The sequence below is a fragment of the Dreissena polymorpha genome, chromosome 1 (assembly GCF_020536995.1).
Source record: "Dreissena polymorpha isolate Duluth1 chromosome 1, UMN_Dpol_1.0, whole genome shotgun sequence".
Classification (NCBI taxonomy): domain Eukaryota; kingdom Metazoa; phylum Mollusca; class Bivalvia; order Myida; family Dreissenidae; genus Dreissena; species Dreissena polymorpha.
The window spans coordinates 140,241,424-140,254,498 of record NC_068355.1 but is presented as its reverse complement, the minus strand read 5'-3'; the positions used below and the strand labels follow the sequence as shown (position 1 = coordinate 140,254,498).

At 38.3% G+C, this 13,075-nt stretch overlaps 1 protein-coding gene across 1 annotated transcript in view; it reads right to left on the bottom strand.

The window, feature by feature from the left end:
• LOC127852601 (uncharacterized) overlaps nucleotides 1-13,075 on the bottom strand; it is a 56,941-nt gene that overhangs the window by 34,117 nt on the left and 9,749 nt on the right. The window contains exons 8-12 of the mRNA XM_052386556.1: nucleotides 11,876-11,956; nucleotides 9,099-9,973; nucleotides 8,159-8,964; nucleotides 4,333-4,404; nucleotides 3,701-3,825 (exon numbers count right to left, since the gene is read on the bottom strand). Coding sequence (XP_052242516.1) covers nucleotides 3,701-3,825; nucleotides 4,333-4,404; nucleotides 8,159-8,964; nucleotides 9,099-9,973; nucleotides 11,876-11,956 — 1,959 coding nt within the window. The remainder of the gene's footprint in view (nucleotides 1-3,700; nucleotides 3,826-4,332; nucleotides 4,405-8,158; nucleotides 8,965-9,098; nucleotides 9,974-11,875; nucleotides 11,957-13,075) is intronic.

Here is a 13,075-nt window from a genome sequence, read left to right as displayed (position 1 = left end):
GAAGTGTAACGTGTCAGTTAAGTACCTTGTGTAATCTACATCCCTTTGTGTCAAAACCGGATTAATCTTGATTACGAAACAGCAGTGAATGTGTACATGGATTATGTTGGAATTTAATGCCTCATGTCTACGGTAAAATTTTTAAAATATTGTTCAACTTAGTGTTTGTTTTTGTTCAAACATAGAGCATGATTGTTCGTAAGGATCTTAAATTCGCTGATTGGTCGACTGACGAAATTTATTAAATTTAATGCCTGAGGATTAATAATGGTTTCACAGTATTTCCCCTCACCTGAACAGATTGGGCATACTATAAAAGGGGCCTTTTCATGTTTGGGTGAATTGACAAAATTGAAAAAAGTTGTTTCAGATTCGCAAATTTTCGTTTTAGTTATGATATTTGTGGAAACAGTAATACTGAACATTTACCATAGTCCAATATAGCCATTATATGTATCTGATGACGATTTAAAAACCTGAAAATTATAAAGCGTTGCAACGCGAAACGAATTAATAATTTGGAGAGTTCTGTTGTTGTTGTTATATTCTGTGAAACTACGAGGATTGCTTATATAAAGTATAAAATACATCAAGTATTGTATCCGGAAGGATGGCCGCGTGGTCTAAGTGGGTATCACTTTTACTCCAGGACTCCAGGGGTCAGTGGTTCGAGCCCTGCTGGGGGTTACCTTTTTTTCTTTTTTTAAATTTTATTCTTGTTTTTTTACTGAAGCTTTTTATATCTAATGTTTACATTTATCAGTATAAAGCATTCAGCGCCCTCACACTACTTTGGGGGAAGGGGTCCGCAGCCCTTAGGAGGGGGATTTTTTTGCAAATGGGGGAATTTTTATTACAAAACACAACAACTGTGTTGAACTGTTATAAACATATATTTCTATATATGTGACTGACTATAGGACAGAAAGGTGGACTTTTACTCAATCTATATAACAGTAATCTTATTTAAAAGTCCAAATATAATGCGGTTGAAGGGGTCCAAAGATTGCGACCTTGATATATCCGACGCACAATATAAATTGTCAGGTTATCATTGCATGTACAAGTATGCATTAGCATAATTTGGCAATCTCAAAACACGCTTTTTTCTTACCTTATTGAAGTATGTGTTATATCCATATGTTATTCATTGGTATAAAACAAAACATTATTCCATGTAAGTATTTTCAAATGCGTATAATTAAATTTGTAATCCGAAAACAATTGCCAAGTTATTGTTCAAGAAAGCATGCACAAATTAGACCCCATGTACAAAATCATCAACAATGACGTCATCTTATCCTCATGGAAAGCATGGTGCATTTTGACAAACTGAGGGAGCTTTGCCTCTCAATTAAAAGCAAGTAGTTTACACTGTATCTAACGCGCAAAGATTGTTGAGATAGGTCAGTACATGTATTGACTTGTGACATTTACAGTTAAAATTGTATACACCTTCATGTGTGCACTGGTGCGTTTCAGGAGTTCAAGCAATTTCAAGAGAGAATGTTAACACCCAAAATGACCTGATGTTTGGCAAGAGGAGTTATTGTTAATCGCAGTTCACAGGTGTTACAGTGATGTACAATGAAACCAAACAATCTGGTCAAAACTGGATTATGAATTTCGGATTAAACAGAAAATTAAAGTGGGTGAAAAAAGGGTAAAATACTAGCTTGCACCAGATTTTATCTCCGCAAATTCTCAGATTAAAACATGTTATTTGGGGATTATGCTCGTCACATTTTTGGGAGCCATAACCATAGCCGATTTGTGATATATTGGACAACGCAATATAACGGACAGTGATATATTGGAGTCAATTTTCAACTATAAATCAGCGATTTTTTTCCTCATTTTCTAAAGGGGAAAAAATCAGTTTTGGTGGGAAAAAAATATACTTTTCAGGTGGAGGACTGCCGCCGAAATTCGGCGGCAGATTTGATAGATTGAGGGCCCTGGCATTTTATGACAAACTTAAAAACATGCCAAAATCTGCGAAAAAGCCCCTTTAAGAGTGATTCCCTTCACCTGAACTGATTGGGCATACTATTAAGAGTTATTCCCCTCACCTGAACAGAATGGGCATACTATTCAGATTTATTCCCCTAACCTGAACAGATTGGGCATACTATTAAGACTTATTCCCTCCACCTGAACAGGTTGGGCATACTATTCAGAGTTATTCCCCTCACCTGAACAGATTGGGCATACTATTAAGACTTATTCCCTCCACCTGAACAGGTTGGGCATACTATTCAGAGTTATTCCCTTCACATGAACAGATTTGGCATACTATTAAGAGTTATTTCCTCCACCTGAACAGGAAAGGCATACTAGTCTGAGTCATTTCCCTTCACCTGAACAGATTGGGCATACTATTAAGAGTTATTTCCTCCACCTGAACAGGAAGGCATACTATTAAGAGTTATTCCCTTCACCTGAACAGATTGGGCATACTATTAAGAGTTATTCCCTTCACCTGAACAGATTGGGCATACTATTAAGAGTTATTCCCCTCACCTGAACAGATTGGGCATACTATTAAGAGTTATTCCCCTCACCTTAACAGATTGTGCATACTATTAAGAGTTATTCCCCTCACCTGAACAGATTGTACATACTATTAAGAGCTATTCCCCTTACCTGAACAGATTGGGCATACTATTCAGAGTGTTTCCCCTCACCTATACAGATTGGGCATACTATTAAGAGTTATTCCCCTCACCTGAACAGATTGTGCATACTATTAAGAGTTATTCCCCTCACCTGAACAGATTGTGCATACTATTAAGAGTTATTCCCCTCACCTGAACAGATTGGGCATACTATTAAGAGTTATTTCCCCTCATCTGAACAGGTTGGGCATACTATTAAGAGTTATTCCCCTCACCTGAACAGATTGGGCATACTACATGTATTAAGAGTTATTTCCTCCATCTGAGCAGGAAAGGCATACTATTCGGGTTCTATTCTCTTCATCTGAACAGATTGGGCATACTATTAAGAGTTATTCCCTTCACCTGAACAGATTGGGCATACATGTACTATAAAGAGTAATTCCCCTCACCTGAACAGATTGGGTATACTATTCAGAGTTATTTCCCCTCACATGAACAGATTGGGCATACTATTCTGAGTTATTTCCCCTCACCTGAAAAAGTTTGAACATACTATACAGAATTATTCCCCCTCACCTGAACAGGTTGGGCATACTATTCTGAGTTATTTCCCCTCACCTGAACAGATTGGGCATACTATTCAGTGTTAATTCCCCTCACCTGAACAGGTTGGGCACACTATTCAGTGTTATTTCCCCTCACCTGAACAGGTTGGGCATACTTTTCAGAGTTATTCCCCTCACCTGAACAGGTTGGGCATACTATTCAGAATTATTTCCCCTCACCTGAACAGGTTGGGCATACTATTCAGAGTTATTTCCCCTCACCTGAACAGGTTGGGCACACTATTCAGAATTATTTTCCCTCACCTGAACAGGTTGGGCATACTATTCAGAATTATTTCCCCTTACCTGAACAGGTTGGGCATACTATTCAGAGTTATTTCCCCTCACCTGAACAGGTTGGGCACACTATTCAGAATTATTTCCCCTCACCTGAACAGGTTGGGCATACTATTCAGAATTATTTCCCCTCACCTGAACAGGTTGGGCATACTATTCAGAGTTATTTCCCCTCACCTGAACAGGTTGGGCATGCTGAGCTCCTCCAGTTTCTGCTTCTGAGCTGTGGCCTCCTTGTCATTCTGCTGCAGCTGCTGGATCAGAGAGTTCCTCTTCTCGTGCAGGCTGTGCAGTGACTGTCGCTGAAACAACAAAGGTCCTTGGTTGACAACCTGGCTTCAGTTTTACAGAAAAGAATTGTTGAATAATATCCGACTACCCTGCACACAGTAAAAAGAAATATGGCAAGGCCAGGCAGTCAGGTTTTAAACGTTTTACCAATTTATTTATCTTAATGTAAAGAACTGTCAAATCAAAAGTAGGTCTGCATGTAAGCTACCTACATTTGTACTTACAAATTTAAGCCAATATTTCTAAAACAACTAAAGCCATTGACCGAAAGAAGGTTTTCTCTTTTAAGTAAAATTGACCTTGACCTTTCTGGCCAAAATGCATTCCCAGGTGAAGTTTGTGATTTTAATTTAAATGATAAACAAATGCATGTCTTAATTTTGCATTATCTAAAATGATTCATTATATATTGCCATAAAATATGACCTCTGTTTATGAGGAACACATGCTTTCTTACAGAAAAACTTACATAGAGTTAAGCATTTGACATGTATGCCAGGAAAATCTGAGGTACTTACATAGAGTTTAGCATTTGACTCAGGCAGTTTGGGCAAGGGCTGACTTCTGTATGCCAGGAGGTTCTGAGATTTCTGAAGAAAAATAAATAATCAAGACATACGGTCACTGCTGCTGGTACAATGAGATTGATAAAATAGAGTTTGTAATCAAAGCTGAATACAAATCTGATAATTGGATAGAAATGTGTAGCTATTTTTATCAGATTTTTTATATGAAAACCATTACAATCGTAGAGCTGTATAATTGAAAAAAGCACTGCTATTGTTCCAATCATACACCTCTTTATCAGGGATCATATTTTTTTCCGTTTTGTCAGTCGTAGACCGATCAGGGTCATGAAAGACCGGTTGAAAATCCCAAACAGTCGGTCCGATTCTGTTTGCTAAAATTCCCATATCATGAAATCGATTACACAGTGCTCATGCTAACACACCCTAATGACATTCTTATCTCGATTAGGTGTGATAAACCATTTGCTGCAGTCTCTAAACCGGTCAGGACTAGTTTATTGCACGTCAGACCAAGAATCAAAAACTTGTGAACAGCGGATTAAAGACGTGTCTGAAATTAATGAGGGTGGTCGAAAATTGTGCAAACTGAAAAAAATCACAAAACAATTTAAGAGACTTAAGGGGTGTTGCTGCAGTTTTGCTGATTTTTTTTCCATCAAATAGATTTTGGAAAATGTATATTTAAGATATATATACAAATACTATATGAAAAATGAAATAAAAACATAGGGTCACCGGCCTTGTTTTTATTTAATTCACCATTATATAACATGTACTTTTTCAATAAAACTGAAAAATCTCTAAATGCGTAAAAATAATTAATAACCATAAATCGGCAACATGTAGATATTATATAAGCTAAGATAATCATATACCATTTAATTAAACCACACACAACCAATAAAATGGAGTACACAAGTGAAATTTCAAGAAATTAATAAAAAAAAATATCATTTTTATGTCGACCAAAAAACGTCATTTTTTTACTATTGTAACCACATAAATGGATTTTTTTGTGTGTGTCTAATAGAATTCTGCAAAACTGTTAAATATGTTCATCTACGTATTGTCATCTTAAAACACCAATAAAAAAAGGGGGTCACCAAACTTTTAAAGCAGGTATATACGATTTTGTCAAATATTTATGAATTTATATAAACTGTGTAAAAAACTTATTATATATATATTTCAATATAAATTCAAATAAAAGTTAAGAAGAACATGTGTTGAAAAATGCGAAACAAGCCAGATATTTAATTCTGAAATTGAAAACGGCTGTACAGCCGAATTCGCCAGCATGTATACCATACATGTATGATGTGCATCTAAATTTATGAGGGGCGTTCCAGAAGTTCGTGGATTTTCGCTATAACTTTCATTTGGTAACATAAATGGAAAAACAAATAGCATGTAAAGAATTTTTCGTCCTTTCCAAATCTACTCCCCAAATATCATGGAAATACATAAAACAATAAATATATATCAGAGATTTTAACATGTGCACAATGCGCACACCTACGCACGTGTAACGTTTCTGTTCAACGTCAATGACGTTATGAAGTGTACCACTGTCAAATCTTTTCCACATAATCACCTCCAACGCAAATGCACTTTATGTGTCGGGAAATCCACTTGTCAAAAGTGTCTGTATACCAGTCAGCGTCAAAAGACAACACGATTCGCTTTGCTGCAACTGTAAGTTCCTGTTTACTTGCAAAGCGAATACCGCGCAACTGTGATTTACTTCCGGGAAGACGCGGAAGTCCATAGGGGCCAAATCCAGGCTGTAAGGAGGACTTAGCCGCTGTAACGTGAAATTTGCCTTAAATTCTGTTTATCAACGACATTTAAACCAAATTTAAATTTGCGTAATGCTCATACTTATAATAAAATACACGCGTGCGCCGCATGTCGTTACTGAGGTCTCTATGGCAACGCGTTTCAAACGCGCTTTATGAAATTCATGCATATTTAGCTTATATATAAAGTCCGTGATAATTGGTTTGTATAATATGTAAATTTCATTGACTTTTACCAGCAAACTAATAAGTTATAGCGAAAATCCACGAACTTCTGCAACACCCCTCGTAGTTTAACGGTTTATAATACAAAGACGAATGCTTTGGTTATTGTAGTAAAATATGTACGTCACTATCGGCTCGGGGCGCTTATTTATCTTTGCTACATTTTATGAAATTCGGCTTTAATGTATAATTTTTCTTGCCTATTTTGTGTTATTGTAACATATTTTATCAATATATTACAATTTAACACATATAAAAAATCGTACATACCTGCTTTAACAGAGATTCTTTGTTTTAACTATCCCTACCGTCAACGTCAAATTTCATAAAATACAGCCATAAGGCAAAACCCAAGAAACGGTACATATATTGTGAGAAATATGCATAAACATTAGAAATTGTTTAAAATCTTAACTGGGATAACAACAGCTAACCAAAAGACATTAATAAAAGACAATATTTAATCACAAACATAATACCATTCAGTATCAAACTCGACCGTAATCATTAATAACTTAAATGTACTTGTTCACAGATTTCGGCATGTTTTGAAGTTAGTGATTAAATGCTTTAAATTGATAAATGTAAACAACAGGACTAAAGAGCTCCAGTATAAAACAAGAATGGAATTAAAGAAAGTAAAAGAAAGTAATAAAAAAAGTTGACCCCACCTGGGATCGAACCAATGACAATTATATTATGAACCAACTTGGTCATTTCTGATGATTGTGATAACAAACATATTGAGTTGTGATAATAGCATCATCGGTGTTGCTATAAATAAATCCTCGAATAAATAAACTGCTGCAACACCCCTTAAGGCCTGTGATGTACATATCGATCGATTATCTGTGTCATTGTGTGTCTATTGATAGTTATCATTGTTATAGCAGTTTCTCTGTTTTGTCTGCTAAGGTGACTGCGCCCACTGGTTTAATTGTAATCGGTCTTCCATGTTAATTGACGTGCATGTGATACAAAACAATATGTTGCGATTGTTATCACTGTAAACTGTAATAAATTAAAAAATATCTGAGATAGAAGTAAAAAACAAGTGTTTGGTTCTGTGCATGTTTGTAAGCTATTATCAAGTCGACAACAATTTAAAACATCGGTACAGACTTACACAGATTAATAATATAGACAACTACGAAGCGTATATCTTATCTAGAGTCCGTGTGACAACGATGAAAAAAAGTCTGAAAAAACAGCACACGAAACAACAATGAAATAGCAAATGATAAAACCAGTTGAGAAAACTCGTATGTTCCGTTTAAAAAAAATGCCTAAGGGAATTTTACTTGTACATTTATTAAACCACCTTAATGAATGGCAAAATCATTGGTATATATTTTAACGTAATTTGTCATGATTTCGGATATAAATTTTAGGATACTTTTCCCCCATTTACATCCAGACCGATTGATGTTGCGGGAAAATATGATCCCTGCTCTTTATATAGTTTTATGTTTTCCTAGATCATTGTTTTAAATAAATGAGCTGCAATCTGGGAAAACAGGGCTTAATGCCTATGGATCAAGTGTAGGGCTTAATATGTATCAAGTGTAGGGCTGAATGCATATGTATCAAGCATAGCTCAAGATCAGTCAGTACACTTTCCACGTAAACTGAATTTCAATTAAGAAGACACCTATAAAAAAAAATTGCCATAAAGCCTAGATGTGTTGTCCTTGATAAGCCTGCACATGATTATCAGGGATGAGACTTCACACACATGTATAGAACACTTATGCTAAAGGCTTGCTAAAATACATTCAATCTGAACTTACACTGCCTTTAGTTTTCAAGTCCCTGCTGCCAGCAACCTGTCTGGCAGGATGTTTGCTATCCTTTTCCCACCTGTGGTCCTCCCTTGATTTCGCCCTCTCCTGTTCAAACTCACGGCTGCTCCTCTCATAATCAAACTCATTGTCCGTTGTGAACTCGTCATGGTCTTCATCATCATTGGTGCTCCATTCCGGAGGTGGGTTGCCAACCTGCTGCACAGCACCCTTAGTCGACGTTGAGACTTCTCGCTTGCCTTTTCCCTGGGCTACTGACACATTATTACTCTCTTCAGATGTCTCGTCATTATTATTGTTTTTGTAGCTGTTCTGTTTATTAATGACCTCAGATTTTCCGGAATCGTTACCCCGTTTGTTGTTGTTGCTGTTGCTTTTCACAGTTGCTGTGGTTTCAGTGCTGTTTCTAACAGTAGTGTCAACCTTGTAGACCTTGTGCTGGTGCGAGTGTGCATGTTTATCACACAGCCTTGACTGCTCCTCTGTTTCCTGTCGTTTCCTCTCTTCTTTCTCCTTCTGCAACGTGCACACCTCACACCCACTTGTGACCTCGTGACCTTGCTGACCCAGATACGGCGGCCACATTCCTGGACCTGGCGGGCAACCAGCACTTGTAGGGGGCTTCCAAGAATCCACAAAGGGGTTGAGGGGAGGGTAATAGTGGGGGTCAAAGGTCATTCTTCCAACATCTTGGCCCATGTAACCTTGGTGATACGGGTAGGGCATGTAAGGGTAGGGGTACTGCCCGTACATCATGGGGTACATGGGGAATCGGGGGCCCATCATTCCAGCACCTGAAAAGACCATAAAGCTGATGAACCAACCGCCCAACAGGTTTTATTTGAGACATTTGTTTTTGGTTAATCTTAAATGAGAAAACAAATTATAAAATGGAACAAAAGTATCCAATTAATATATATTTGCTGACCTGGTCCATATGGGAAGCCATATGGAGGCATCATTGCAGGCATGTTCTGCATGATTCCCTGCATTGTGGGTGGCTGCCCAGGCCCCATCATACCCTGCTGCATGGTTCCCTGCATTGTGGGTGGCTGCCCAGGCCCCATCATACCCTGCTGCATGGTTCCCTGCATTGTGGGTGGCTGTCCAGGCCCCATCATACCCTGCTGCATGGTTCCCTGCATTGTGGGTGGATGCCCAGGCCCCATCATACCCTGCTGTACTGGCTGCAACATTCCCATTCCTTGGCCATTCATCATTCCCGCCACCCCTGGGACATTCACCCCCACCTCTGGGGCATTCATAATACCTGCAACATGTTGCCCAGCAACCATTCCTTGCATGACCCCCTGGACCTGCGTGGCGACCACAGGGGCAGGGTTCTGTGACATCATAGGTTGGACATAGGCTTGAGGTATGGTTGGTGCTGAGGATGGCATTGATTCTCTCCCTTGAGAGACCACACTTCCTGTCTGTAAAATGGCTGTGTCTCCGTTTGGTGGACCAAACCTGATCTGATGTGTGGCCATAGCATCAGCAGCGACATCCGCCTTGACTGGATCCTCTATGGGTGCTATATAACCAGTCTGAGGGTTCTGTGTGTTGATAGCTACCATGCTGTTCTTCCTTATAGGATCCAGACTGCCATGTGGCTGCACAACGGTTCCAGGTGGTAAGCTGACCTCCATGCTGGGTGGGTGTGGCAGGCCTGTGGGAGGGGCAATGCTGGGTACTGAGTCCCCAGGGGGGACCAGAATCTGCTGGGGGATCTGCAGGGGCATGCCTGTATGCTGGTAGCCTCCCCTGGACACATGGTGGGACCTCTCTAGATCAGCTTGACCCCTGAAATGTATGTACAACTTTGCTTAATCATTACAAAAATAAATCTGAATATTAATTATACTCTCATCAGACTTTGAATGGTTTAAACACAAAAAGAAAATGGTCATAACTAGTGTGGAAACAAACATTTGACCGTATGAATAAGATTTTTTGAGATGTTTCTGAAACCATTAGAACTAATCTTCTGACCAAGTTCCATGAAGATCAGATCATTAATGTGGACTCTATAGACTGTTAAAAATGCAAATCTTGATGATGCACAACTTAAGACAGACAAAAGGCAATCACATAAGCTCACCATGAGCACCTTGTGCTCAGGTCAGCTAATAGTGTTTGCTTTTCCTTCATTAATTTCCTTCTTCTTAAAATATGCATATTAAGTACCGTGTGTGTCACAATTGGTCCATAATTAGGACCATTCATAATTCAAAAATCAATCTATCAATCAAAAATGTAATTATGTTGCTTTTAAGTTAAACTCATAATTACACATGAACAAATTGTATTTATAGTCCATTTGTATGGCTGTAGTGTTTTTTTGTCCTTGATATACATGTAAGCTATTGTTTCAAATTTTGGTATCTGTGAACAGGTCGCTTGCATGTTTGTTAAACATTGAGTTTCCTCCTGAACAAGGGCTGTTTGTAAAACATGCATGCCCCCATATGGGCTCTCAGTTGTAGTGACAGCCATTTTGTAAATATGTTTTTTGTCACTGTGACCTTTACCTTTGACCTAGTGACCTGAAAATCAATAGGGGTCATCTGCGAGTCATGATCAATGTACCTATGAAGTTTCATGATCCTAGCCATAAGCTTTCTTGAGTTATCATCCGGAAACCATTTTACTATTTTGGGTCACCGTGACCTTGACCTTTGACCTAGTGACCTGAAAATCAATAGGGGTCATCTGCTAGTCATGATCAATCTACCTATCAAGTTTCATGATCCTACGCATAAGCGTTCTTGAATTATCATCCGGAAACCATTTTACTATTTCGGGTCACCGTGACCTTGACCTTTGACCTAGTGACCTGAAAATCAATAGAGGTCATCTGATAGTCATGATCAATCTACCTATCAAGTTTCATGATCCTAGGCATAAGCGTTCTTGAATTATCATCCAAAAACCATTTTACTATTTCGGGTCACCGTGACCTTGACCTTTGACCTAGTGACCTCAAAATCAATAGGGGTCATCTGCAAGTCATGATCAATGTACCTATGAAGTTTCATGATCCTAGGCCCAAGCTTTCTTGAGTTATCGTCTGACAACCACCTGGTGGACGGACCGACAGACCGACCGACCTGAGCAAAGCAATATACCCCCTCTTCTTTAAAGGGGGGCATAAAAAAAACTGGGCTAAATGCACGTGCTTAAAAGTGTTCTCCCAGATTAGCCAAAGCAGTCAGCACAGGCTTACTAGAGACAACACTTTCTGCTTTTAGTTTTTTTTAAGAAAGTATATTTTTAATGAAAATTTAGTTTAGTCGCACAGTGTCATCGCTGATTAGCCTGTGCAGGCTGCACATGCTTATATGGGACGACACTTTATGAACATGCATAACAAGGCTTACATACTGTCAATAATTGTAGACTCACATTATATCAATAATTGTAGACTCACATTATATCAATAATTGTAAGCTCACATAATGTCAATAATTGTAGGGTCACATTATATCAATAATTGTAGGCTCACATTATATCAATAATTGTAAGCTCACATAATGTCAATAATTGTAGGGTCACATTATATCAATAATTGTAGGCTCACATTATATCAATAATTGTAGGCTCACATTATATCAATAATTGTAGGCTCACATTATGTCAATAATTGTAGGCTCACATAATGACAATAACTGCAGGCTCACATAATGTCAATACTTGTATGCTCACATAATGTCAATACTGCACCTGGTGTCCTCTCCGTATGTGCCACTGTAGGTGCGAGCTGCACGCTTACTCTTCTGTCTATACCTAGAACATGCATTGTAACATGTACCTGTAAGGTTATAGGAAAAAATGTATTAATTAATTTCAATTTTTGTTAACTTCTACCTGTGTTTATAATTTTAACAGAAATGGCAGTGTTAACATATGAAAGATTAATAAAAATAGTTCAACAAAATGCTGCAATTAACACGTATAACCCCAGCAGAAGCCTGCTCAGTATTGATCACTTTAGTTTAAACCTTTTTATTTTAGCTCAATTGCATCAAAAGATTAAGGCTTATTTGAAACGCTCTGGAGTCCATTTCCAGGTACAAGAACCAGTACTGGGTGTCTATGGGGAAGATCTAAAAAAATATTCCCAGTGGGGATCGAACACATGACTGCCTGGTTGCTAAGCAGACACCATATCCAATACACTACAGCAAATTACAAATCAGTATTGATTCACAAGCCCATTTGAACAAGAGATTGCCAAGCAATATGGTCCACTACCGGTGAAACTCCACCATGGTCAGAATTTTTTTATTTGTTGCCATAGCAACCAGAATTCTTGACGTAGGAGCAAAATTAAATGACGTGCATAATCTCCATATTGCCATCTATCAAAGTTTTAAGTTTCATGAAAAAATATGAAGAACTTTTAAAGTTATCGCAGGATCCAGAAAAGTGTGACAGACAGACTGACTGACTAACAGACTGACTGACTGACTGACTGACTGACAGACTGAGTGCAAACCATAAGTCGCCTACGGTTTCACCGGTAGGGGACAATAAGTCCAGAGGTACTACCCATGGTGGTCATTTGTGGTAAGTGATTTTGAAATAGCATGATGAAAGACAAAGTGTCAGTCCAGACCAGTTGTGTTACGACAAAATTTGGCTTAGAAACTTGAGGTTTGACCTTCATCATTGAAGTATGGCGAGGAATGTTACATTCGCCATGTTTTTTCTTCATGATTGTCATTTGTGGTAAATTATTTTAAAATTGCATGATGAATGATGCAGCTAAAGTCCAGACAAGCGGTTCTGTGTCCAAATATTGCCTATGACTTCTAAGAGACTTTGACCTTGACCTTTGTGGCAGGGAGACGGGTGTTACACACTATCTCCTTATGGTGGTTATTTTAATCAACCCTTTACCAC